At 52.8% G+C, this 27,880-nt stretch overlaps 1 protein-coding gene and 1 pseudogene across 2 annotated transcripts; one reads left to right on the top strand and one right to left on the bottom strand.

Annotated features, from left to right (window-relative positions):
- Positions 1 to 1,020: 1,020 nt before the first annotated feature.
- On the top strand, positions 1,021 to 7,837 carry LOC147352106 (polyunsaturated fatty acid lipoxygenase ALOX15B-like; annotated as a pseudogene).
- Positions 7,838 to 7,896: 59 nt separating this feature from the next.
- On the bottom strand, positions 7,897 to 19,763 carry ALOX12B (arachidonate 12-lipoxygenase, 12R type). 2 transcript variants are annotated; one of them, XM_086355549.1, is made up of 15 exons: positions 19,332 to 19,762; positions 18,000 to 18,204; positions 14,997 to 15,078; positions 14,801 to 14,887; positions 14,570 to 14,692; positions 14,153 to 14,256; positions 13,635 to 13,807; positions 13,258 to 13,401; positions 11,903 to 12,106; positions 11,595 to 11,681; positions 11,195 to 11,364; positions 10,628 to 10,749; positions 8,713 to 8,813; positions 8,338 to 8,508; positions 7,897 to 8,147 (listed from the first exon to the last, which is right to left on the bottom strand). In XM_086355549.1, the coding sequence occupies exons 1-15, from the start codon at positions 19,476 to 19,478 to the stop codon at positions 7,968 to 7,970; spliced, it is 2,100 nt and encodes a 699-aa protein (XP_086211675.1). In that variant the 5' UTR covers positions 19,479 to 19,762; the 3' UTR covers positions 7,897 to 7,967. The 2 variants fall into 2 exon arrangements, with proteins under 2 accessions (XP_086211675.1, XP_086211676.1); XM_086355550.1 differs by lacking the exon at positions 13,258 to 13,401 and having other exon boundaries at positions 19,332 to 19,763.
- Positions 19,764 to 27,880: the final 8,117 nt, after the last annotated feature.

The raw sequence follows: 27,880 nt of genomic DNA, 5'->3' as shown, positions 1-27,880 counted from the left end.
CCTTCCCCACTGCAGCCCCCCCCTCAGGGTGGACTAAGGCCCACTGTTCTTGGAGTCATTCTCACCCATCAGGGCTCCAGCAAGAATGACCAGGAAGTAAGTTCTAAGAAGGCTCCTTCTTTGTTAACACAAGGACGAACACTTTCCTGCTATCTGCTCTATCTTCACCATTTCTGAAAGCCTGCAGCCTCTGCCCTGTGGGTCTGTTTGCTGGTCATCCCCCTCCTCTGACTTTGTAACTACATCTTCAAACTGTCCCTAACAGTTACTTGTTCTGAACACTTGGAAACATGCGTCTCATGAATATCCTCAGCCCTCAGGAAAAAACACCTGAAGCAGAAAGACTTTTTCCTTTCAAATTGCCACCTACCTTTTGGGGGCCTTGTGCCTTGCATGCAGGCTTGAAAACCAGGCTAAGTCGAAGGATTTAGGAGTTTCCACTCTCCAATATCCATGTCTCTTCCTGGGTGCACTATGGGTCCAAACTATACATGTGGAAACTCAGTTCAAAACCCACTGGACAAAAAAAAAAAAAGCCATGGGTGATCCTTGGAGGTCCAGTGGCTAAGACTTCACATTCCCAATGCAGGTGGCCCAGGTTTCATCCTTGGTCAGGGAACTAGATCTCATATGATGCAACTAAGAGTTTGCGTGCTGAAATGAAGCTTAAAGATCCTGCGTGCCACAACTAAGATCCACTGCAGCCCAATAAATAAATAACCATTAAAAAAATAGCACTTTGGCCACAGCCCAAGATGATGAAAACTCTCTCAATGATCGTTCTGGTTTAACAAATTAGCCAGGCTGTCCCAGGGCAAAGGTGCAGGAGAATCAGTCATTGTGCTGGTGAGTTTTAATTTTAACAGGGAATTAGAACCCCTCGTAGTTCAGAAGCCAAAACAGAATGGGCTTGGACACTGCTGTTGTCCAGCATTCCTCACTCTTCTGACTTTCTCAAATTCTACTCAAATACCAAATGCAGTCAGTGCATATCACAGAGTACCTGAGGTTCCCCCAGAAATGGGTGGGGCTGAAAGAGTGGGTAAGTCCTTTTGAATTTGACTCTAAATTCTGATCCCTTGTTTTCTGAAAAACCACTTGCTAGTGACGTCATCCATCTAGCTGGGGCAGGAGAAAGGGAGCATCTTGAAGAGACGGTGCTGGAAGCTGGAGATCTGGGTCCTGGGAGCAGTGGCAGTGCTGGAGGAAGGGGACTTGGGTCCCTGGTCTCCAGGGTGACCCTCTGCACACCCACCTCCTGCAGAGTATGTGTTTCAGCACTGGAAGGAGGACACCTTCTTTGCCTATTAGTTCCTGAACGGCCTCAACCAGGTCCTGATCCGACACTTTCACCACCTGTCCAAGAACTTCCCTGTCACTGATGCCATGGTGGCTCCCATGCTGGGCCCCAGGACCAGTCTTCAGGTTGAGCTAGAGGTGAGGAGTGCAGGGGGTCCAGGCAACCTTCCCTCCCCTCCGGGTGTCTTCAGAAGCCCAGATGCCCTGGCTCCCATTCCCCTAGATCCCTTCTCTTCCACCCAGCCCTGACCACCCTTCACCCTCTCCCACTCCTTTCCCAGCTAGCTCAGCCACGCCTTTAAGTCCACGTCTCCTGTTCATCCCTGGAGGGAGGTGTGTTATTCTTCAAGGGCAAAGATGGAGCGGGCAGGGCTCAGTGTGGAATGCTCTCTCCTGGTGCTTTGCCAGGCTCCCTGCATTTGGTGGGACCTTAACATTCAGAAAATTGATTCTCATGGTTTCTGAGGATGCCCTGCAGCTGATGAACAAAATGCTCCTCAGAGTTGCCGTCTCCTCCAACTCTGGGCTACCAGGAGAGAGGAGCCCTTACCCCGAGGGTACCTCCTGCATCCCAAGGTGCCATCCCCCAGCCGGGCTCCCTCTCTCCCTGTCTGTCCTTGAAGTTTGGGGCTGGCCACAGCAGAAGCACCTCCAATACTCAGGCAGAGATCTCTCTCTTTTTTTGGCCCTGGGCTAGAATACCCCCTGGCTCCAGGGAATAGGATTAAAAAATGGTGAAGTCACTCAGTCATGTCCAACTCTTTCCAATCCTATGGGCTGTAACCTGCCAGGCTCCTCCATCCATGGGATTTTCCAGGCAAGAACAGTGGAGTGGGTTGACATTTCCTTGTCCAGGGAATCTTTCTGACCCAGGGATCCAACCCAAGTCTTGTGGGACTTGCAGGCAGACCCTTTACCACCTGAGCCACCACTTCCAGTTAAATTGGGGCTTCCCTGGTAGCTCAGCTGGTAAAGAATCTGCCTGCAATGTGGGAGGCCTGGGTTTGATCCCTGGATCAGGAAGATCCCCTGGAGGAGGGCATGGCAACCCACTCCATTATTCTTGTCTGGAGAATCCCACGGACAGAGGAGCCTGGTGGGCTACAGTCCATGGGGCTCACAAAGAGTTGGACACGACTGAGCGACTAAGCACACCCAGCACACCAGTTAAATATTTGCAAGTGCCCCTACCCCTCGCTGCCTCCCTCAGCCTCCCAGGACTGCCCCCTGTCTAGCCCTCTTCCCCATCCTGTCCTCCCATGGAGGGGCTCTCTGTACCTGGTGGACCACGCCATCCTCGAAGGCATCCGCTCCGGCATCGTCAATGGACAACCCGTTTTTGGCTGCCCCCTTGACCCTGCTGCGCCAGCGTCCTGGTGGACCCCTGCTACCTCTCACCATCCAGGTCAGCAAGGCAGAGCCCTGGGAGGGAAGGGGGAGGCATGTCAACTGCTCAGGATGACTGAAAGCTTTTCCCCTTCCCAATGCTGCTGTTTCAAGTGCTGAATATGATGTATTGTCTCATCCTACTCAGCCCTTCCCAGCCCCTGCCCCACACAACCAGGAACCTGCATGACTCTGTGCTGGTCCCAGGAGCCCTCAACTGGGCTTTCCCACATGTGCCAGCAAGGTGGCCTTTGATCATTTTACCTCTCAGCAGTGTTTCCTCTCTTGTAGTGGATGTGATCACATGTAGGAAACACTCCTCTGGAGTTTACTGCATGCCCAGGACTGTTCTAAGTACTTCACCAGCATTAACTCATTAAATCCTCAGAGCAACCCAATGAGAAAGATTATGATCATCAACTTTATTTTACAGATAAGGAACCTGAGTCACAAGGAGGTTAATTAACTTTCCTGGGGATGCGGCTAGTAAGGGAGCTGACCATGTGATCTGGCCCCATGGGCAGGGTGACAGGTCACACTTGCTGCGCCCAGTTTCTGCTTGGCACCTGCCCACCTCCCCCATACCCCCGATTCCAGCTCTCCCAGACACCTGGCCCAGACAGCCCCATCTTCGAGCCCAGTGACTCGCCTGAGGACTAACTCCTGGCCAAGACCTGAGTGCGACATGCAGAGTTCCTGGTGCACGAGATGAACACACATTTGCTTCAAACCCACTATCTGATGGAGGCCTTTGCTCTGGCCACTCTATGGCAGCCTCCCATGTGCCCCCCCATCTTCAAGGTAAGGGACCCCACCTCTCAGTGTCCAGAGCTGCAGGGGACCTCGGGCTGCCCCATCTAACCTCAGACTCTGGTTCTCCCCAGCTGCTCATTCCTCATTTCCGCTACATCTTCCACATCAAACTTTATGGCTGCACTAGGCTTTTTGCACCAGGAAAGTTCAGCTGACCAGGTCAGGCCTGGGATCCTGGTGGTCAGCAGAGAGAGCCAGGAAGGGGCCAAGGCTGGTCCTGAGCCCCTTGCTCCCAGAAGCTGTAGACTGTCTGCTCATTACAGATAATGTCAATGGGACAGCTGGGAAGCCTGGAACTGATGGCCAAAGAGCTGGAAACTCTCACCTACTGCTCCCTCTGTCTGCCCTACCAACTGCTGACCGTGAGGTTAAGGACCTTGCCAAGTACTACTACCAAGACAACGCGCTCCGGATCTGGGCAGCCATAGAGGGGTGAAGCTCCAGAGCCTGAGGGCTCCACACCTCACCCTTGGCTCCATCTGTCTTGGTTTGTTCTTCGACTACTTCTCATCTTCTCCCCAGACACACTGCTGTCTTGCAGTCCTTTCCTGCCTCCTCTTCCTTCCTAGCTGTGTGACCTTGGGCAAGTCAGTTAACTCTTTGTGTCTGAGAAATGCTGGGCTGGATGAAGCACAAGCTGGAATCAAGATTGCTGGGCTGGATGAAGCACAGCTGGAATCAAGATTGCTGGGCTGGATGAAGCACAGCTGGAATCAAGATTGCTGGGCTGGATGAAGCACAAGCTGGAATCAAGATTGCTGGGCTGGATGAAGCACAAGCTGGAATCAAGATTGCTGGGCTGGATGAAGCACAAGCTGGAATCAAGATTGCTGGGCTGGATGAAGCACAAGCTGGAATCAAGATTGCTGAGCTGGATGAAGCACAGCTGGAATCAAGATTGCTGGGCTGGATGAAGCACAGCTGGAATCAAGATTGCTGGGCTGGATGAAGCACAAGCTGGAATCAAGATTGCTGGGCTGGATGAAGCACAGCTGGAATCAAGATTGCTGGGCTGGATGAAGCACAAGCTGGAATCAAGATTGCTGGGCTGGATGAAGCACAAGCTGGAATCAAGATTGCTGGGCTGGATGAAGCACAGCTGGAATCAAGATTGCTGGGAGAAATATCAATAACCTCAGATATGCAGATGACACCACCCTATGGCAGAAAGTGAAGAAGAACTAAAGAGCCTCTTGATGAAAGTGAAAGAGGAGAGTGAAAAAAGTTGGCTTAAAGCTCAACATTCAGAAAACTAAGATCATGGCATCCGGTCCCATCACTTCATGGCAAATAGATGGGGAAACAGTGGAAACAGTGGCTGACTTTATTTTGGGGGGCTCCAAAATCACTGCAGATGGTGACTGCAGCCATGAAATTAAAAGATGTTTGCTCCTTGGAAAAAAGCTATGACCAACCTAGACAGCATATTAAAAAGCAGAGACATTACTTTGCCAACAAACGTCCGTCTAGTCAAAGCTATGGTTTTTCCAGTGATCATGTATGGATGTGAGAGTTGGACTATAAAGAAAGCTGAACACCGAAGAATTGGTGCTTTTGAACTGTGGTGTTGGAGAAGACTCTTGAGAGTCCCTTGGACTGCAAGGAGATCCAACCAGGCCATCCTAAAGGAAATCAGTCCTGAATATTCCTTGGAAGGACTGATGTTGAAGCTGAAACTCTAATACTTTGGCCACTTGACGCAAATAACTGACTCATTGGAAAAGACCCTGATGCTGGGAAAGATTGAAGGCAGGAGCAGAAGGGGACAACAGAGGATGAAATGGTTGGATGGCGTCAATGGGCATGAGTTTGAGTAAACTCCAGGAGTTGGTGATGGACAGGGAGGCCTGGCATGCTGCAGTCCATGGCATTGCAAAGAGTCGGACACAACTGAGCGACTGAACTGACTGAACTGTGTTTTCTCATCTGAAAATGGAGCTGATAGGAGACCTACCTCAAAGGTTATTATCAGAATTAAATGTAAAGCCCTTAGCACAAATCTCAGGTGACTATGATATGCTCTTTGAGCATTAGCCATTATTATTATTATTCCCCTCAAAGACATCTGCCTTGTCTCTAGACTTCCCTTCTAAGTCTCCTTCACTGGAGACATCCTTGGGATGTACCTCTGGCCTCCACACCTGGAGGCCAGGTGTTTTTGATGTCTGGCTTCTTTGTGGGTCCCCATCCCCGCAGTTCCTGAGCATAACCACCTCCCTTGGGCACTGGGCTCTGTGATGGCTCTACTTCATGAGCCTCATGTGGCTTCATTTTTTTGTCACATGAAAGGAAAGTTTCACGTGGCATCTCTTCCCTAGAGTCTTACCCCTGCCTTCTACTTTTTCTGCTCAGCATACATGGGTCCTAGGGAGGCTAGGCATCCTGATTCTCTCTCTCTCCCTATCCAAACACTGCCTCTTGCTCAAGCCCAGCTTATACCCACTTCCCCTTGAAGTCCTCAGGGACTCCCCACAATGAATTTGCATAGCTGGAGGTGCCCGTGTCAGAACTCTTCTTAGCAATGGCTCATGTGCTGTGCCATGGCTGGGGGTGGATGCTGTGGTGAGTGGGGCAGGCCCTGCTCTGCCCTTTGGGAACTGGTGGGAGACATGGACACCAGCATCCCAGTCCCAAAAGAGAGGGCCTGGGGTCCAATCCTTCTTTGTGGTTTGATGTGGCCTAGACGACTGGAATGCCGAAGCCTGCAGGGCCCGTGAGCAGCCAGCCACTCATGTTTCTCAGATGAGGACAATGGTGACTCAACTGTGACTAAAACGAGAGCTTTAGATTTTTTTGGAGATTAACCAGTCATTTCCTAATATTTAAATGTTGGCCACGGATTCAACTTGAAAAAGAAACCAAAAACCTTGGTAGTCAGTCAAAACACAACTGCAGACCAACCATGGCTCTCAGGGCCCTAGTAGAAACTGAAGCCTCCAGGCCTGAAGCTTGGCTGGCGCTTCCTAGAATGTGAAGTTGCCCATTTTCCTTCTCTGGCCTCAGTTTCCTCCTGTTAGGGCAGCTGGTTTCAGTGGCCTCTTCCAACCCCCACCCCGGGGCAGCACAGGCTCCCAAATATGTCACCACGTACTTCTGCCCCCCTCCCATCGTTGGCATCTACTACCCCGACAACCACGCTGTGAGCAAGGACTCGGAGGTGCAGGCCTGGGTCAGGGAGATCTTCCAGAGGGGATCTCTTAGCCGCATGAGCTCAGATGAGGTGTTCACCCCTGCCCGCCACCCTCGAGACCCCACTTTCCCAGGTGGGCAGACCTCGGGTTTCAGCTCTGCTGCCTCTGCCCTGTCTCCATCCGGGGGTGTCTTCCAGCCTGGACAGCTGTGCTGACCTGATCGAGTTTCTCACCATGACCATCATCAGCTGCTCAGCCCAACACACTGCTGTCAGTACTGGTCAGGTGAGGGGGGACTTTGTGGGGGACAAGCCAGGTCATGGGGGATGTGGGCCTAGCAGGAGTCCTGGCAGCCTTGTGCTTACTGAGTCTAGGGGGTCAGTTTGATTTCAGTGGCTGGATGCCCAATTCTCCCAGCACCATCTGGCTCCCCCTGCCTACCTCCAAAGGCCAGAGCCCGACAAGCCTGGTGGCTTCACTCCCTGAGGTCAACATCACGTGCCACTCCCTCGAGCTCTTCTGGAGTGTCAGCGATGAAACCAAGGACACTGTAAAGTCCAGGGTGGGCTGGGGTCTCAGGTTCTGGGAGAGTGAGTGGGGTGAAGAAAGGCTGCTGGGGACACTGCATTACTTGGAGGGTACACCGAGCAGACTGGGCTTCTGGGGGGCAGGGCCTGGAGTGAGGTAGTTGCTGGGGGGTGTGGTTTAGGGTGGCAGGGGTTCCTAGTAGGTGGAACTTATAGTGGTCTGGGTTTCAAAGGGCTCATGGCTTGGGAGGTCTGGGTAGGCTGGATGGAGGGTGGTCTTTTGCCTAGACTGGATGGTGGGGTTGTTTAAAGTTGAATGGGTCTTGGGTGGTCTGGGTTCTTAGGTAGGTGAGTAGGACTTGGGTGGTGGTCTCTGTCCTTGGGTGAATTTTCTGGCGGTCTGGGTCCCAGGGGACTCCAGGTGGATCAGAATAGCTTTTGGTTGAAAGATGGGACCAAGGCTTGCAGGTCAGGAGCTCCAGCCTTCTCTCCTGCCGTCCCCAGCAGTACCTGGGCACCTACCCTGATGAGCACTTCGCCAAGGAGGCCCCGAGGAAGGTTTCTGTCTTCCACAGCCACCTGGCCCAGATCTCATGGGACATCCAGGAGCAAAACCAGGGCCTGGCCTGCTGTATGAGTGTACCTGGACCAGGCTTTGGTGGGAACAGCATCGCCTTGTGAGCATGGCGTGCCCCAGCCCCGGTGTGCACCCACAATAAACACAGAGACAGCCCCCGGGCTTGTGTTTGAAGTGATTTTATTGGAAAACAGGCAGGTGCAGGGCAGGAAAGTTGAGTGGAGAGGGGCCATCCTAAATAGAAATGCTGTTCTCAATCAGCACGGGGTCCAGGTAGTAGTAGGGGATGGGGAGACACTTGTTGCGTTGGCGGATGTTGTGTGAGATCTGAGCCAGGCGCTGGCGGAGGGTCCCTATGCTCCTCCGCGGGGCCTCCTCCACGAAGTGGATGTCCGGGAAGTGGCCCAGGGGCCGCTGCAGGCACAGAACCAGGCGGCTGGAATGGAGCCCCACCCCTCCCCACCCCTTCCGTCCTTCCCCTTCAGCAGCCTCCCTCCCTGCCTCTTGGCCTTGACACCCTCCTCTCATTGGGCTCCCAGCTCCCCAGCCGCCTGCCTCTGCTCAGAGGTTCCCCACCTCAACCTGCACCCCAGGCCCAGGACACCTTGTCGTCGGGCTCCCGACTGAGTGTCCAAAGCACCAGTAGGGTGATGCATGTGGTCTTAATATCCGGCAATGTGTCAAGAAAGGTCTCCAGCGTGGTCAGCCCCTTGGCCTGTATTGGTGGGTTCCGCATGGATGAGGGGAAGTTGGGCATCCAGGCGGTGAACTCCAACTAGAGGTGGAGTAGAGAGGGGCTTCTGGGTCAGAGGGCACCCCGAGACCCTCGGGTGTCAATGGAGGCAGGGATTGAACTGGGGACTCTGGTTGAGACAGATTTGGGCCAGACTGGGGATTATGGCTGAGGCAGAGTTCAGACACTGGGGCTGGGATTAAGGTCAAGTCTGGGCCTGGGGCAGGGGCTGGTGAGTCCAGGTACCTGCCCTGTGTTGACAGCTGCGTGCTTTGCGGAGCAGGTGTAGATGACAATGGTGACATATCGGATCAGCTCAGGCACAGTTCGCAAGCATGTGGGGAAGCCTGGGGGAAGGGCAGGTGTGGGCAGGTAAGGCCCAGACCACATCAGTGCTGCCCAGGTCCTGGCTGGCCCACAGAGAGCATGGCCAAGCCCAGCTCACCCTGTTCTTCCAGCCCTCCAGGCTGCCCCCAACCTGCCTGTTTGGTTCTTGTTTGGCCACAACCCCACCCCCCCCACCCCCAAGGTGGGGTTCAACTGGGCCTTGGTCAAATGTCCTCGGGGGCTTCTCTAAGCTTGCTTCTCTTTCCTGTGCCCCACCTGAGCACCTAGCTCTGGTTGCCATGGTGAACCCACGTTCCAAAAGCCCAACACATTCAAACCAGACCCTTCCTCCAGTCATCTTCCTCCCTCAACTGCTTCTCCTTCCAGGCCCCCAGCTCAAAGAATGATACACACCATCCACCTAGTTTCAAAAGCCCAAAATCCAGGAGTCACCCTTGGCTCCTCCGTCCCACCACTCAGCCCCCACCGACAAACCCAAACCAGTCAGCAGGTCCTGTCATTTCTGTCTCCCAGCCAGCTCTGGCATCCTCTTCATCCCCAGAGCCCCCTCCCAGGGAAGGTCCCTGTCATCTCCCTCCTGGACACCACAGCAGCTTCCCAAACTGTTCCCTGACCACCAGTAAAGTCTGACATCCTGCTGTGCACGCTTCATCTCCCCAGACACCCCTCGACGGCTCCCTCTGAACGCGGAGGAATTCCAGACTCCTTAACCAGGCTGCAGCACCCAGCCCCTGCTCCTGGCTTCAGCCTCATCTCACAGGAGGCTGCCCCATTCCTCCTGCCCCAGAACCCCAGCTGCAGGGACTTATCAGCAGTCCCAGAACTAACTCTGCTCAGTCTGGCTTTCAGGCCTTTCCGCATGCAGCTCCCAAGTCAGGACTCTCCAACCCCACCTCTGTCATCACCTGGCTGACCTCCCATTGCACAAATCTTAGGACACAACTGAGCGACTTCAATTTCACTTTTCACTTTCATGCATTGGAGAAGGAAATGGCAACCCATTCCAGTGTTCTTGCCTGGAGAATCCCAGGGACGGGGGAGCCTGGTGGGCTGCTGTCTATGGGGTCGCACAGAGTCGGACACGACTGAAGCGACTTAGCAGCAGCAGGAGCAGCAGCTTGCTGCTACCCACCCTTCACTCTCTACCTGCCAGCCCTCCCCAAGCTAGGGTAGGTTCCCCTGCCCCATGCTGGGTTCCTACAGCCCCTCCCTGGCTTCCCTACAAACTGCACCAGTCTTATACCTGCCCGTTTACAGTGAGCAGCTATCCCTAGAGACTGATCAACTCAAGGGCAGCGCCTTCAGCGTCTCATTCCCTTTGGCCTCCGCAGTAACCAGTACAGTGTTCACCACATCACAGATGCTCACTAAATACTTGTTGAGTGGGTGCCCAAGTGGCACGTCTTCAGGATTCGCTCCCCATCCCCTCTGTCTCCTGAAGCCTGCCTGCTCCTCGCCAGCTCCCCCGCCACCAGTACACACTGTCCTGTCCTGTTGGAACTCATGCCCCATTTCTCAGCCCACAAAGGTTTTTTTTTTTTTTTTTTTTCCTGAAGCAAGAGACTGGGATCTCTCCAGGTATCTACCAAGATGACCCACAGACCCTGAGCTGAGACAGGGACCCCCAGCTAGTCAGGCTTTCCTCCCCAACCTCTCTGAAATACCACTGCTCCAGCGGCCAGCGAAGAGCTCTGTCAAATCCTAGGGCTCTCTTTGGCCTCCTGCAGCCCAAAGTGAGACTAGCTCCAGCCCAGCCTGGGAGGGCCCACTCCACGCCACAGCCCCGGGTCCCTGCTGGGGGTCAGGCCCATACCTGAACTCTCACGCCCTAGTAGGCACTCCTTGAATATCTCCTGCACCCAGGACTGCAATTCCAGGTCACCTTCCACAGCAGCGTCACACGGGTAATAGTAGGTGATGATCTCTGTCACATACCTGACCAGGGGACAGGACCTTAGTTTGAACCCCCAGTGCCTTCCCTCACCATGGTTCTCCTACCTCCCTCAGGATGCCCCAGCATCGGCTGACCCAGAGCAGCCTGAGGCCTGTGGGTGGGCAGAGGTAGCAAGAGCAGCGGCTGGGCAAGGTCAGAAAACACTCAGAGTGCTCCCAGTAAGGATCAGATGAGGCCTACAGGCAGCTCAGAGCCCAGACAGGGTCTGGCAAGCAGAGGCAGGCTGGGGCCAAAGCAAAGAAGGGGACCATCAGGCCTCAGAGGCCCCACCCAGAGTGTGAGCACGTGTGTAATCCCCACACACATTCCAGACCTTATCCCCAAGCCCCAGGATGGCACCCCTGGTCCTTAAAAGCTCCCCAGACTGCCTCTAACATCCCAGGGTGTGTTCCCCTCAAGTGGCACCCATTGCTGCCCTGACCTCACCTCTCCAGTGCATCCCACACTGCCAGGCTGTCCTCACGGTAATAATACCCTGGCAGGTCCTGAACCCCACGTCTCACGAAGTCGTTGGGGAGGTAGAGGTTGTCGTAGTTGATCTCCGACAGAGCCCGCACCATCGCCTCGGCAAAGCCCGCCAGGCCCAGGGACATGCTCTGTTAGGGACCAGGCAGACCTTGAGCACACTGTCTAGGGATCCTCTCACTCCGGACCAGCACACCCAACTTGGCCTCTGGAGCCTGGCAGACACAGCACCCATCTTAACTGGTCCCCTTCCTCCATGCCCACTCATGATCTAAAGGCAGCTTGGAAGTTCAGCTTTAGTCAAACTGTAAAGGCCAGAAGGGAAACACATGTCTTGTGGGGTTGGAGAAAGAAGTCTTACCCTGGCAGAGAGCCCCCCTTCATTAAGGAGGACAGCCCGCCCGATGCTGTTGATCTGGATGGTGTATCGGGTGTGGGGGATGAGGAGCTGTTGGGGGGATCAAGGAAGATGATGAGAGAGGGCTAAAGTCATCCCCCACAGAATGTCAGCACCCCCTATTTCTGCAACATCAGACCCCTCGACAGCCCCCCAAGCTGCTTCCCCAAGTCTAGCTGGAATCCTTCTGACTGCTGAGCAAACCAGGCAGCTTTCTGGGGATGACTGAGGACAGCGATGTTTCATAGAGGCCCCTTGGCCCAAGCCCATACCTTGTAGAGGGGGTGGCACATGGGTAGCTGCCTCAGCATGGCCAGGCAGAAGGCCTCAGCTATGAGGTGGGTCTCCAGCAAGTGGGAGATGCCCTCGTGGCAGTAGAACTCGGCATAGCGCACCCACGTCTTGGCCAGCAGCCAGTCCCACTCAGAGTCACTGGGCAGGAAGATGGGGCAGTCGGGCCCGGGAGTCTGGCTGAGCTGGGGGTGAGGAAGGAGAAAGTGTTAGGTGAGAGCAGAGACCCACATACACAAGGCCCCCACTACACGAGGGAGGCAGAAGGGAGACCAGGGGGTAAAAACCCCAGCCCCTACACTCCAGTCCCTCTGGTCCTCTGAGCACACCAGGGCCTCCCCTCCCTTCTCACATCTGCTCCTGCTCTTCCCTCTGCCTGTGCTACCTTCCCTTCCTCTACCTGAAAGCTCCCACTCATTCTATAAGAACCAGCTCAAAGTCTGCCTCCTTTGAAAACCCATCCTTACCTCAATCCCATAGTCGCCACATTCAGCTGTGCAGGCTGTGCAGCGCACAAGGGCACCCAGCTCCCTAGGGGTTAGTGGTTCATTGAAATCTAGTCTGCACTGCTCCACTAACAAGCCAGGAGCATCAGAGCTGGGCTGACCCCCACTCCCACCCCAAGGGGTGACTAATTCAGACCTGATCCTGCTGGAAACCTCTGGGAAGAAAGCATCCCAGTTTCCCTTCCAGCCAGGCCACACTCTCGAGGCAGCGGCTAAGTTTGATTAGCACAGTTTTTCTAGCAGATAAGCCACAGCAGATACTGACTTATCAAGCAGATGGATGAATGGAGTCAAAGAGACAGGCTTATTCCTACCTGGTCACTTCTGTGCATATAGACACAGTACCCACACTCTACACACTGGGGCTTACACACGAGTGCACCCACAGGGACCCAACTTTATGCAGCATGGGCATCCAAGTGGCAGCACAAAGATGTACCCATGAAGGGCCCCTTGGAGACTCAGTCTGGTGCTTACGGCCATACACTAGGCTCACCAGTAGCCACACACAGACAGGGACATACATAAACACAGGTGTGTTCTTAGATGCACACATAGGAACATAGACTCACACAGGCACATATGCCTACACAGAGATAGTGCACACTCACACAGGCACAACCCTTCACAAATAGGTACACACACAGGGACATAAAGTTCACATACACACACAAACACAGGCTGACCGACTGACCATAAACTCACACAGATAGAAGTATACAAGTACACACACCAGCCCATGCAATCACACATCTCTTCATGTACGCACAGAGGCTCACCCGCTGGCAACACTCACACAGCACCCACCCCCAGGCCTGCACCCCAGGCACCTGGATGGCAATAGGCAGGAGGTTCCCTTCCCGGCCAAAGTGCAGCAAGCAGAGTGGGGCGCAGTGGTACTGCTTCTGGCCGTTAAGTTCAATGGCGGGAATGCCCTCCAAGATGCGGTAGTCGGCCAGGTAAATGTTCCCCTTCTGGAGGGGAGCCGTGATGAGTGGACAGGTAGGCACCCAACACGTGGTACCCATGACCCACGCCTTGAGTGCAGGGTGCTCTGGCTCCCCAGGTGTGGGGTTGGCCAGGACCCGAGCGGGGGAGTTGGGTAGGGGGTGGGGGTCTGCTGAGGAGTTGGTGGGGAGAGACAGGGATGCCAGGAGAGAGGGAGGAAGGGAGGCTGTGGGGGGCTCAACTCCAGAGCAGGCTTCACCTCCAGTTCCGCTTGTAGGCACGTTCCTTCGCCCAGGAAGGGGGCCACCATATCGTCTGTGACCGGGAACTTGTCCGGGATCCGCGTGCAGCGGCAGAGCAGGCCTGGGTTGATGCCATTGAGGTACTGGTACCCAAAGAAGCTGTCCTCTGCCCAGTGCTCAGCCACGTACTCTGGGGGGACAGCGCGGGGACGTCACGAAGCTACCCACTCCCCCTCAGGGTCATAGAGGACGAGAGATAAGGCCCGGGGAGAGGGAGGAAGGCCATGGACCACGGAGGTTTCGGGAGGAAAACCGAGCTCCAGGCCTCGGCCTCGGGTTGAGCCGCCGGAGGGGCGCCGGGCGGTGTTTTCCAAGGAGCCGCCAGAGGGCGCGCTCGCCTGTGCGAATTCCGGCCTCAGGTTCTCTGTGTGGCTCCCACCCCACATCCCACGCGGGGGTCCTGCCTCCCGCCCGCGGCTCGAGCACCTGGGGCCGGATCTCGCCCAGCTTCCCCATTCTCGTTCCCACCCCATACCGAAGACGACAGATTTATTGCCAGGGAAAATTTTCTTAATGTCCTTTAGTCTCTTCCAGGACCGTTTGCTGTCCACCAGGCCGCGGAGTTTGAACCCCAGTGCCCTAGGACAGGGGATTCGAGGGGGAGGCCGTCAGAGATGGGGTCCAGTGCCCCTGGGATGGCGGTAGAGCTGCCCCACCCCCACCCCCAGGGTCTCTTGAGTCCCTGAGTCGGGCGCGGGGGTGGGTCTCAGGGTCGCCCCGTGGCACAGCTCAAGGCCTTCCTATGTCTAGGTCTTGGAGTGTCACCTCTAAGGTTCCCTAACCCTCTCCTTCCGGCTCCCGCTGCCCTCCTGGCCATGCTGTGGTGGAGGCGGGCGTGGAGCGGGACAGTCTTTACAAGAGCCCTCACACCCCGCCCCTCACACACACTCACATGGGGCTCAGGCGGAAGAAGAAGGAGGCCGTCTTGGTGAAGGAGTAGCGCAGATTTAAGTCCAGGAACTTGGTGGCCTTAAAGTTTATGAGAATCGGGAACCCCGGGATATAGCCATTCCACCTGTAGGGAGGAGAGCAGGGCTGGGCATCTGGGGTCCAGGGCACAGGGAGGGGGCAGAGAGCAGGTGTCAGCCATGGGAGGGGCCCTTGGGCAGCCCCAAGTCCTTACTCCGGCCTGTTTGGGTTTCTCCGGGCAGGAGGGCGGTAGCTGGGAATGTGTACGTAGTTGGGCAGGCCAGGAACAAAGACTCTCCAGCTGTAAACAGAAGCCGAGCCGGTCGGTCGTGATGGCCACGCACCATCCCAGGGCACAACCACCACTGGCCCCCTGACCTTCCGCAGCCCCTGCCCCCCACCCCCCTCACTGGTAGAAGTCCTGCTTGGCTCTGAGCTCCTCCTTTCGGTGTTCCAGAAGGATCGGGAGTGTGTCATCTGCTGCTATCTTTCCTGTAGGGAGACCAAGGAGGAGGCTCAAGATCTGCCCCTGCCCGGGCCTGCCCCTGCCCACTTCGGGGATCAGAATTCAGCTTCTGTCCTCAAGGTCAGCACTGTGGGGAGGTGGGACAGGGCCAAGGATGGGGAAGGCTTACCCTGGGAGAGAGAGGGTGTGTCTTCTCCCAGAAACTCAGATGAAAGGATCAAAAGGATTATGGACCACCCTTCCCTGTCCTTGCTCTACCCTTCCAGGGGGCTCTGCTGCAGGGAAGTCCCTCTTCTAGAACTCCTGGAACATGAATTTTTTTTTTTGCTAAGTCACTTCAGTCGTGTCCGACTCTGTGTGACCCCATAGACCGCAGCCCACCAGGCTTCCCCATCCCTGGGATTCTCCAGGCAAGAACACTGGAGTGGATTGTCATTTCCTTCTCCAGTGCATGAAAGTGGAAAGTGAAAGGGAAGTCACTCAGTCATGTCTGACCCTCAGCGACCCCATGGACTGCAGCCTTCCAGGCTCCTCCATCCATGGGATTTTCCAGGCAAGAGTACTGGAGTGGGGTGCCATTGCCTTCTCCTCTGGAACATGAATACCTAACAGTTATTTAGAACTTACTGGGTACCAGGCACTTTCTAAATACTGTGTTAATTGCTCAATCAATCACTCTGCAACTTCATGGACTGGGGCCTGCTGGGCTCCTCTCTCCATGGGATTTCCCAGGCAAGTATACTGGAGTGGATTGCCATTTCCTTCTCTGGGGCATCTTCTTGACCCAGGGATCGAACCCAAGTCTCCTGGGTCTCCTGCATTGCCTGCGGATTCCTTACCGTCTGAACCACCTAGGAAGCCCTTCTAAATACTTATGTCAATAATTTAATTTGCACAAGAACAGTTTGAATTATGAGGCAGATGACTATTATAGACCCACAGTCTGATCTCCACAATTTCAAAAGGTCCAGAAATCAAGTTTTTGTTTTTTATTATTATTTTTTTCCACAAATAGGCACACACTTCTTGGCCAACCAAACCTGATCTAAATTTACCTGAGGCTGCGTAGGGTCTTGATTTATATCACTCTGAAACTACTCAGTTTTGGCTTGCAGAAACATTTGACATATTTGCAGTTACCCTGGTGGATGTATCATGTAACATACGGTATGTGTGAGTGTATAAAGAATATATGCATATATGAAGATACATTTGCATAAATACATACAGGGAGTCCCCTTAACTGTAGTTTCGCTTTCCCTAGATTCAGTTCCCTGCAGTCAACCTCAGTCCAAACATGTTAAAAGGAAAATTTCAGAAATAACATTGGCTTCTCGCATCAACCCCATGAAGTAGGTTCTGCTGTCAGCCCAGTTTGACAAATGAGGACACTGAGGCTTAGAAGAACTTGGAAATGAGTCCAGATGCCCAGCAAGCGGTGAAGCTGACACTCACATCCTGGCTGGTAGTCCCAGGCTGGCAGGTACCTATCGCTGCCTCCCTATCATTTTCCTTCACAGGCCACCTTCCTTCTCCTTCTATCTGCCTCAGCTCACATTGCACTCAGGGTGAACAATGCCATCTGGAGTCGTGTGACCCACAGACTCAGTTCAGTTTCATCCCTGGGGTGGGAGCCTTCCATCCTTGAAGGTCCCAGCCGGTCATTCAAGTCTCCCTGCCCTGGTATTTCATGGCAGCTGCCCCACCCAACCCCATTCGTGCCTGCCTCCCAGCACTACCCTGCCTGTCCCGTTTCCATGCCACTCAGACCTATCACTGTGGGAAGATGCTCTGCGTCCTCTGTGAGGCCCTCTCCTATCGCCCCCACCTGGCCAGGCCTGCTTCCCTCTGCCCCTGACTCTCCTTTCCCCAGCTGGCCCTGACCCCCTGCTCCCAGGGCAAGGACTTGACCATGGGGAAATGAGAGAAGGGAGAGGGGTGGTCAGCCTCTGAGAGGAGGAGCTCCCCACCCTGGGGCTCCCTCAGCCCTGCCTCCCCTCTCATCTACCTCGGAGGAGGCCAGAGGAACATGGCTGGTTGAGAGAGGGGAACAAAAGAGGACAAGGTTGCAGTCTCCTTGGAGCAGCCACACAAAGGTGGATATAAGGGTGGATGCAAGGGACTTGGGCCCTCAGGTCCTGTCCCTTTTCCATGGCAGCAATCAAGTGGCTGGGAAAACAGCTGGGGCAGCCTTGACTGGCTACCTCAAAGAACTCTGACAGTCGATATGAGTAACTGAGCCTTGGATTGGACTGTGAAGGAGCCTCACTGAATAGGGGGTGGAGTGGGCAGTGAGTCCCTTGAGAGAAATAAGGTGTCCTTTTGGGGTGATTGGAAGCCCATTGGAGCCACAGAACATCCCATCAGTCTAAGAAATGCTCAATTAGAAATCCAGGGCATCGTGAGAAGGTACAAGACCTTCTGTTGTAGGGCCTTAGAGGGTTATTGAACCATCAGGGCTTCTTCAGAAAATAACAAGGCAACAGGTGGAATCATGGGAAATCCTATCAGAGTAACAAGGCATCCTGTTACAGTAACAGCACCCTGAGGGGGTAACAGGGAGTCTTCAGAGCGGCAGCACCTGCTGCTTGGCGAACACAGGGCATCCAATCAGAGTCCTAAGGTCTGAGAGTAACCAGGCTTCCTGTGGGCATTGAGAGGAGGACTGTAGAGGTAATGGAGAGCCTGCTCTGAGAATGCTGTCTGCAGTCAGACCCTGGGGTCCAGAGAGTAGCGCCCCCTGCCTCATTCCTCCAGGCCGCAGCCTTGAGCCAGGCCCAGCAGAGCAGCATGGACCATGGCTGGTGTGGGAGAGTGACAGGTGTGCCTGGTGCCCCTGTCAGGCTGGCACTTGGCTGGCTGGCTGGGAGCCTGGGGTGGCCACGCTGGGATCGCCAGGCCAGAGCGAGGGGCTTCATCGTATGGGATGGAGACAGAGAGGGCTTACCTGTAGCCTCCCGGAGCGCCAGGGTCCCATAGCCGTCTATCCACTGGTAGGCGGGGAAGTGGTAGATGCGGCCATTGGGCGCACAGACCTGCACGTAGTTGCAGTACCAGGGGTTCTTGGGGAAGAAGGAGTAGCGCTCCTTGTACAGGCGGACGATGATGAGGTCCCCCAGGTCCTGCTGACACTGGACAGTGTAGTCGTCCACCTGGGCGGGCACAGGGCCAGCTGAGCGGGCCAGCCTCCCACCTGCCTGCCTCCTCACCCAAGCCCCACTCATGCTGGGCGATGCTCACCTCCCTAGACCAGGATGAGCTGATTGTTGGGGTCTCTGTCCCTCCCACCTGCCTGACCCCACCTGGGGAGGACTCCAGGCCCTCCCTCTCTCCATCCTCGGCTCCTGAAATCCCCTCCTCCCACTTCCTCCTCCCCAGCCACCTGAGGCTTCAGGAGCCATGCAGACCCCCAGGGACTGGTGTACAAGGGGTCTATACAGAGCCCCCCAAGCCTCCTACATCCTTAAGAGTGGGCAGAGATGGTCCAACCAGCCCCCCGTTTCCTCCCACTTATCAGTGAAGATGTGGAGATTCAGAAATGTCTACAAAGACAGAGTGAGCTACTAACGTCACATAACAGCAGGTGGCTGGACCTGACTCAAAATTAGGCTGAGGGCTCAGCAGATGGGGCCTTTCATCACAGAGCAGGACAGTCCCTGCTGGACAGGCTGATCTGATGCCTTGTATGACACAGGGAATCCAGTGGAAATTTAAGCCAGTGATGCTGAAGCTTAACAACTTATTGACCAAAGACACATCAATAAGTCTTTTGTTACCTGAACATTATTTACCAGGATGGTTCAGTACTCACTTACATAACAAATCACTGGCCATGGATCTTATTTTGCAAAAAATCCCCTGGTCGATAATGTGTTAATTTAGGAAGGGTGAGTAAGAATGGGAGAAGGAAGCATGAGGAAGAGTCTGAGAGAGGAAACAGGAAAGGGATGAGGGAAGAGGGGGTGGAAAGAGACTGGAAAGCAGGAGAGATGAAACAAGCGGGAGAGGGTTGAGAGGTGAGGGATGTGAGTGGGTGATGACAGCGAGGGATGAAGAAGAGAGAAAAAGAGGTGAGAAAAGAGCAGGGGGAGGAAGGAGCGATGATGGCAAAGGAATGAGAGGTGACGGGTGGTGGGGAGGGGGTGGAAGAGGCTGGGAGTCAGGTCTTGGGTGAGGGGCCTTTGAGCCACCTTGGAGCCCCGCCGCTTTCAGAGCCCTGTACCCCTCCATCCCTCCCCTTTCTCCCCAGGCACACACACACACACACTCACTCACTCACCGCACCAGTTGCAAAATCTCTCCCAAAGTGATTCAGCAGCTGCTTGTGGCTCTCTCCCTGAGTCCCCACGATGATCAGAGAGATGGAGTCCATGGTTCCCGATAAGAAGTCGGTGCCTGTGGCCACCCTGACTTTGTAGGTGGCCATGGTTGCTCTTCAGGAGGCAGGAAGGGGTCTCAATCACAGACACGGTGAGAGGGGCCACAGGGGGGCCCAAGCCCGGCAGGAAAAGTCAGACACAGACAGGAGTGGAAAGGTCAGCCTTCCGAGGTGGAGAGGTAAAGCAGGGACCCAGAGGCTGGGGAAGCTGCTGCCCCGGACGGGGGGTGGGGGTGGCACCAGGTCGGGTGCAGGACAGGAGCCTGGCAGGCTGGGGTGGGGCTGTGCTCCAGGGCCAGTGAGCAGGCGTCTGGGCTGCAGGCCCTCTGGGAGCTGGCAGGGAGGGACAATAGGCAGGGTGCTGGGCCTGCCCCTGAGAGGGCGGGTAGAAGAGGCCTTGGATGGAGGAAACTTCAGGGTGGGGGAGCCAGTCCAGCCTGAGCCAAGGCCCCAGGAAAGTTAGGGGGAGGGCCCCCAGATCTTTATCAGTCAACAGTTCCTTCCTTCTGCCCACCCCTATTGGCTACAACACTGGGCACCCTGCTGAGCAGGGTCATGGATAGCAGATCACTAGCACTGGTTCTGGGGGCTCCGGCGGGTGGAGGTCAAGGGAGGTGGATGCAGCATAAACCCACTGTTCACGTGGCCTGTTGCTTTGCCATTCCACCCTGGGAAATGGGGCACTTAGTGCCCAAAGTAGGAAGGCTGGCCTATCCTGTCCCAGGGCCCAGAGCCCACAATACAAAGGGTGATGGGTGTTGAAACTAGAGCTTGGGGACCCTAAGGGACACAAAATCTCCAGGAAGGGGTCAGGGATCGGAGAGGGGTTATCTATGGTTTTCTATGGGGCCACAATCAGCCAAAGAGGGATTGGGATTGAATACAAATGTAGAAGACTGTTGGAGTGAAATTTGGGGCATAAGAATTAAGCTAGAGACTTCCCTTGTTGTCTGTTGGTTAAGAATTCACCCGCCAATGCAAGAGACATGGGTTCTGCCCTGGTCCAGGAAGCTCCTACATGCCACAGAGCAGCCAATCCTTACACCACAATCAGACCCACAAGTTGCTCCTACTGAAGCCTGAGTCTAGAGCACATGATCCACAACAAGAGAAGCCATCCTGATGAGAGCTAGAGAGTAGCCCTCACTCTCTGCAGCTAGAGAAAGCCTGCTTGATGCAACAAAACCCACAGCAAACAAAAATAAATAATTAATTGAAAAACAACTATTGCATCATGAGGAAAAAAATAAAAAGTTTAAAAAAAATAGCAATTCTTATAAAAGTCAGGCCAGTGAGTAGCTCTGGGATAAGAGTACAGACTTAACATCAACCCCTCACAGTGCCTCCTACTCCAGATCAAGCAGATCAAGCCTGGTGGTGGCAATTTCTCACCTTTGGGACAATGACATCATCCTTTCACGTGGCCCCCAGGGCCCCCTTCATGGGTCTCATCCCCCACCACATTCCCCTTTTCTCTCTTCTGTCTGGGACTAGGTGGCCCTCATTCATTCACCAGCAGACACTATGGAGCCCCCTCCTATGTTCCCTACAATTTATTTATATATTTACTTTTGGCTGCTCTGGGTCTTTGTTGCTGCGCACAGGCTTTCTCTAGTTCAGTGAGCGGCTGCTACTCCTTGTTTCAGTGCACAGGCTTCTCATTTCAGTGACTTCTCTTGTTGCAGAGCATGGGCTCTAGGGCTCCGGGCTTCAGTAATTGCAGCACACAGGCTCAGTAGCTGTGGTACTCAGGCTTACTTGCCCCCTGGCATGTGGGGATCTCCTCGGACCAGGGGTCTTTTGAAACTATATCCCCTGATTCTCAACCACTGAACCACCAGGAAAGTCCCTTCCAATATATTTTTAGGGCTTCATAAAACAAATCCCCGCTTGCCTTCATGGAATTTACATTCTAGTAAAGGAAACAGACAATTTTACCTAATAGCCAGGTAAATCAAGTACTATGTTAAAGAGTGATAAGAGCTGAAGAGAAACTATAAAGTAGGGAAATATAATAAAGTGTAAAAGACTACACTTTAGATATAGAGTAGCCAGATGTCAGGGGGTTCCCTGGTGGCTCAGTGGTAAAGAATCCACCTGCCAATGCAGGAGATGTAGGTTCAATCCCTGGGTTGGGAAGATCCCCTGGAAAAGGAAAAGGCAACCCACTCCAGCACAGTCAGTTCAATCGCTCAGTCGCATCTGACTCTTTGCACCCCCATGGACTGCACGCCAGGTCTCCTTGTCCATCACCAACTCCTGGAGTTTACTCACACTCATGTCCGTTGAGTTGGTGATGCCATCCAACCATCTCATCCTCTGTCATCCCCTCTCCTCCTGCCTTCAATCTTTCCCAGCATCAGGGTCTTTTCCAATGAGTCAGCTCTTCCCATCAGGTGGCCAAAATATTGGAGTTTCAGCTTCAACATCAGTCCTTCCAATGAATATTCAGGACTGATTTCCTTTAGGATGGACTGGTTGGATCTCCTTGCAGTCCAAGGGACTCTCAAGAGTTCTCCAACACCACAGTTCAAAAGCATCAATTCTTCAGTGCTCAGCTTTCTTTATAGTCCAACTCTCACATCTATACATGACTACTGGAAAAACCATAGCCTTTACTAGATGGACCTTTGTTGGCAAAGTAATGTCTCTGCTTTTTAATATGCTGTCTCAGTTCAGTTCAGTTGCTCAGTCATGTCCGACTCTTTGCAACCCCATGAATCGCAGCATGACAGGCTTCCCTGTCCATCACCAACTCCCGGAATTCACTCAGACTCACATCCATCGAGTCAGTGATGCCATCCAGCCATCTCATCCTCTGTCGTCCCCTTCTCCTCCTGCCCCCAATCCCTCCCAGCATCAGAGTCTTTTCCAATGAGTCAACTCTTCGCATGAGGTGGCCAAAGTACTGGAGTTTCAGCTTTAGCATCATTCCTTTCAAAGAAATCCCAGGGCTGATCTCCTTCAGAATGGACTGGTTGGATCTCCTTGCAGTCCAAGGAACTCTCAAGAGTCTTCTCCAACACCACAGTTCAAAAACATCAATTCTTCGGTGCTCAGCCTTCTTCACAGTCCAACTCTCACATCCATACATGACCACAGGAAAAACCATAGCCTTGACTAGACGGACCTTTGTTGGCAAAGTAATGTCTCTGCTTTTGAATATGCTGTCTAGGTTGGTCATAACTTTCCTTCCAAGGAGTAAGCGTCTTTTAATTTCATGGCTGCTATCACCATCTGCTGTGATTTTGGAGCCCAGAAAAATAAAGTCAGCCACTGTTTCCACTGGTTCCCCATCTATTTGCCATAAAGTGACAGGACCAGATGCCATGATCTTCGTTTTCTGAATATTGAGCTTTAAGCCAACTTTTTCACTCTCCTTTTTCACTTTCATCAAAAGGCTCTTTAGTTCTTCTTCACTTTCTGCCATAAGGGTGGTGTCATCTGCATATCTGAGGTTATTGATATTTCTCCCAGCAATCTTGATTCCAGCTTGCGCTTCATCTAGCCCAGCGTTTCTCATGATGTACTCTGCATATAAGTTAAATAAGCAGGGTGACAATACACAGCCTTGACGTACTCCTTTCCCTATTTGGAACCAGTCTATTTTTCCATGTCCAGTTCTAACTGTTGCTTCCTGACCTGCATACAGGTTTCTCAAGAGGCAGGTCAGGTGGTCTGGTATTCCCATCTCCAGCACATGGGGTCTCAAAAGAGTCGGACACGATTAAACAACAACAGCCAAGCAACAGCTCTTTGAGAAGGGGGCTTTTGCGTAAAGATATAATGTGAAAGCAGCTCTTTCCAACCACAGGGACTTTGCACACACTGTTCCCTCTTAGACCTGTTTAATGTTTCCTCTTCCTTTAGACTGTAGCTTGATAATTGCTTCATCAAGAAAGGCCAGGTTTAGGGAGGTTCAAGAGAGAGGGGACATGTATATACCTGTGGCTGATTTATGCTGATGTACGGCAGAAACCAACACAACACTGTAAAGCAATTATCTTCCAATTAAAAATAAATAAATTAAAAAGAAAGACCAAATTTAACTCTTAATGTCTCCTAGAGCACTGTAGTTAACATCTTAGATGAATATCTGTCTTTACCACTAGAGTAGAATGTCTGTAATTTGGTTTTCTCCCAACCTCCACGCACAATAGCTGGTACCTGGGAGACTCTCAAACTATGGGTTAGCGATAAGGACAAGATCAGGGGTGGGAAATGAACCAAGAATGGGATTGGAATTAGGGTGAAGATTCAGAAAGGATGAGGTGAGGGGTAGAAAGTGATGTGAGGCAGGGGGATGGGTTAGGGGGATGGAGGCAGGACAAGGAAGAGGCTGGGGTGAAGGTCATGTGCTCTGTGACTGGCAGGGCTGTCTCATTGCCTGGGCACAGTGCTCTCTCGGGCTGTCAGCCCTGCCAGGCCTGCCCTCCTGGGCTCTACTCAGCCACCATGACTCTTGGATGATGCTAGGAACCTGATGATTCAAATATGCATCTTAAGATGCAAACTCAAAGCAAATTTTCCCAGTCACCTGCCTTCTAGCTACTCCTCTTCCCTTGAGACTGTGCCCTCAGGGGGCTGCTAAGTCTCCTTGAGGGGCAGGGCCAAGGATGAGGAATTGAGGCTCAGGGGCTTGGGATGCCAAGTCCTAAAGGAGCAGGGTTAAGCGGCCCAGTCTTAACTTTCTAATCCAGTGGTACAGTAATATTCTGTGGGGCGTGGAAGAAGGCAGGGGCACCCAGGCAGCCAGGAGGGTAGCCTGGGAGGGGACATGGGGGGAACGGGGAGGGAACTGATGGTATAGAAGAGTTTGGGTGTCACACAAACCCGGGGGATCTACCACCATTCTCCAAATCACAATCCACTACCAATAGGTTTCCCCCAGCCAATTCCTCGGTCCCCAAAAAAGCAGGAGTGGTGGCTCTGGGTTTGATCAGGGCTCAAGTTTGGAGTGGGGATTCAGTTCTTAAGGGAAACAGAGATGAAGATGGGGATGGTGGGGATATAGACATGGCCGGGGACATGGAAGGGATTAGGCGTAAGGAGATAGATGGGGCACTCCCTAGTTACAACCAAAATGAGGATGCGTGACTCTGGGTAGGTGCTCATTGGGCTGAAGAACTGGTTCTCCTTGACCAGGGCTGGACCCAGGGAGCAGAAGAGGCCCCTGGGAAGGATGCAAGCTCACTGAGTTGGCTCACAATAAGCCACCCACACAGGAAGCCGAGCCCTCACTGCTGGGGCACCCCCCACTGCCTTACCCCACCCTGAGCCCTGTAAGGCAGAGGAGCAACCCTGGGAGCCCCACCTTCCCAAGACAGAGGGAAAAAAAATCAAGTCGGGTCACATCCCTACTTTAAGCCAGAACTTAAAACCGTTTTGCCCTTGAATCAAATCCAAAGACTTAACTGCAGACTGTAGGATCGTGCATGACCCAGCTTCTGTCCCCTCCCCAGGGTCACCTATTCCAGCCACTCTGGCCTTGAATGCACACCCTTCAGGACCCCTGCACTTCCCTGACCACCACACCTGGTGCCCCTTGACCCAGGCATGCTAAGCCACCACCTGGCTTCATCTCCTGACTGCTTTTGCAACCATCTAAAAGGATTTATTTGTTTATTTGCTGTTTGTCTGCCCCCATAAGCCAGTTGAAGTAGGGGTCATGCCAAGGGAATTCACAGCCACATCCCCACAGAGTGTCTAGGGAGACAGGAGCTATGAGGCAAGCAAATCCTAGAACACTCATACTGGAAGGGACTTTCCTGGTTTTCCCGTCCCTCCCATTTATCTGACACATCTGGGCCACTGAGGCTGAGGAACTCTCTCAAGCCCAGCGAGGAAAAGGGAAAGAGGGCTGGACGCTTCCCCTTATAACATACCAGCTGCCCCTCAGACTGATGGAAAAGCACAAAGGGGTCCAGAGTGCCAGCCAGGGGCCGCCACCTGTCTGACAAAGCAGGAGCTTTACATGGGCCCCCTCCCTACATCCTGTCCCCAGAGGTGTCCAGAGCCCACACAAAATCCTACGTGTAGTCAGGTGTGTCTCCGCAATAAATCTCACTCCAATCTGGCTTTCTGGGGAACCAGATTCCAGTGACCCTCCCTGGTCCCACCCTCTCCAGCTCAGGGCATTTTTCAGGTGAGGCATGTCTTCTAATGCTAATTTTGGTGCAGGCCAAATAGCATCCTTCTCGTGGAAAGACAAGCTGCCTGTGACTTCCCTGGTGGTTCAGGGCCTAAAACTCTGTGTTCCTAATGGGGGGCTTGGATTCGATCCCTGGTTAGGGAACTAGATCCCACAAGCTGCCATGAAGATCTACGATTCCACATGCTGCAACTAAGACCTGGCACAGCCACATTAAAAAAAAAATTATCTGATTGTGCCCTGATATCATTCCAGTGTATCTTGGTCCTGCTGTTCTAAGTCAAAGCCCAGTTTTAAGAGGTGGGCACACCCAGCCTTTGCCACAGTCCTTCTGGCCACAAGGTGGCGACGTTGGGTGTTTCTCATTCTTTGATTTTATTCAAACGTGAACAAAATCTGGTGAAACATCCCCGGACACCTCTTCATACACAAGGCCACGGGGATCCTCTTCTTCCAGCATCACAGGTGCAGGAAGTAAAAATTCAGTCTTTGGCAGAGCCAAATGCTACCCCATACACACTCCCCAAAGACACTGTGACTCTGGCCAGAGAGAGACTGTGACCAGGATTTGGTCAGGTACAGAATTTGACTCAGGAGGCAGAAGAGGTGAGAGGGGCTAGACGTGAAATCTAGGGAAGTAGGACTATGCGAAAGTTGGATGGCTGTGAAGAAAGATCTGGATGAATGACTTAAGGGCTGCACAAATTTCTATTTTTAAGGGCTACATGGCTGGAAGGGATAATATTAGCCTCCGCATATTACTATCAGTTTCAGTCAGGGTGGGCTAGACTATGCTGCAACAACAGTCCCCAAATCTCAATGGCCTAACTCAGCAAAAGTTTATTTCTCACTCAGCTCCATCCCCAGCTCAGGTCAGCAGGGGGCTCTGCTCTAGTTCCTCAAAGACAGAAGCTGATGGAAGCACCCTCACATTACTGGCTTCTAGAACAGAGGCCATCCCCACGAAAAAGAAATGCAAAAAAGCAAAATGGCTGTCTAAGGAGGCCTTACAAATAGCTGTGAAAAGAAGGGAAGCAAAAAGCAAAGGAGAAAAGGAAAGATATACGCATTTGAATGCAGAGTTCCAAAGAATAGCAAGCACAGATAAGAAAGGCTTCCTCAGCAATCAATGCAAAGAAATAGAGGAAAACAATAGAATGGGAAAGACTAGAGATCTCTTCAAGAAAATTAGTGCTACCAAGGGAACATTTCGTGCAAAGATGGGCTCAATAAAGGACAGAAATGATAGGGACCTAACAGAAGCAGAAGATATTAAGAAGAGGTGGCAAGAATATACAGAAGAACTATACAAAAAAGATCTTCATGACCCAAATAATCACAATGGTGTGATCACTCACCTAGAGCCAGACATCCTGGAATATGAAGTCAAGTGGGCCTTAGGAAGCATCACTATGAACAAAGCTAGTGGAGGTGATGGAATTCCAGTTGAGCTATTTCAAATCCTGAAAGATGATGCTGTGAAAGTGCTGCACTCGATATGCCAGCAAATTTGGAAAACTCAGCAGTGGCCACAGGACTGGAAAAGGTCAGTTTTCATTCCAATCCCAAAGAAAGGCAATGCCAAAGAATGCTCAAACTACTGCACAATTGCACTCATCTCACACGCTAGTAAAGTGATGCTTAAAATTCTCCAAGCCAGGCTTCAGCAATACATGAACTGTGAACTTCCAGATGTTCAAGCCGGTTTTAGAAAAGGTGGAGGAACCAGAGATCAAATTGCCAACATCCGCTGGATCATGGAAAAAGCAAGAGAGTTCCAGAAAAACATCTATTTCTGCTTTTTTGACTATGCCAAAGCCTTTGACTGTGTGGATCACAATAAACTGTGGAAAATTCTTCAAGATATGGGAATACCAGACCGCTTGACCTGCCTTTGAGAAACCTATATGCAGGTCAGGAAGCGACAGTTAGAACTGGACATGGAACAACAGACTGGTGCCAAATAGGGAAAGGAGTACGTCAAGGCTGTGTATTGTCACCCTGCTTATTTAACTCATATGCAGAGTACATCATGAGAAAAGCTGGGCTGGATGAAGTGCAAGCTGGAATCAAGATTGCTGGGAGAAATATCAATAACCTCAGATATGCAGATGACACCACCCTTATGGCAGAAAGTGAAGAAGAACTAAAGAGCCTTTTGATGAAAGTGAAAAAGGAGAGTGAAAAAGTTGGCTTAAAGCTCAACATTCAGAAAACGAAGATCATGGCATCCGGTCCTGTCACTTTATGGCAAATAGATAGGGAACCAGTGGAAACAGTGGCTGACTTTATTTTTCTG

Source organism: Bos grunniens, chromosome 19, assembly GCF_055505025.1.
Source record: "Bos grunniens cultivar Pamir isolate PY7600 chromosome 19, Bosgru_T2T1.0, whole genome shotgun sequence".
Classification (NCBI taxonomy): domain Eukaryota; kingdom Metazoa; phylum Chordata; class Mammalia; order Artiodactyla; family Bovidae; genus Bos; species Bos grunniens.
Note: the sequence above shows the minus strand (reverse complement) of the source record. Positions and strands in the feature narration are given on the sequence as shown.

Bases quoted from the DNA above. Each gene is read 5' to 3' on its own strand.
- ALOX12B (XM_086355549.1), bottom strand. From the start codon at position 19,478: ATGGCCACCTACAAAGTCAGGGTGGCCACAGGCACCGACTTCTTATCG. The intron at 13,808-14,152 runs GTATGGGGTGGG...CTGTCCCCCCAG, and splicing joins CAATAAATCTGTCGTCTTCG to AGTACGTGGCTGAGCACTGG. The intron at 8,814-10,627 runs GTATGGGCCTGA...CCCTTCCCCCAG, and splicing joins ACTAGGGCGTGAGAGTTCAG to GCTTCCCCACATGCTTGCGA.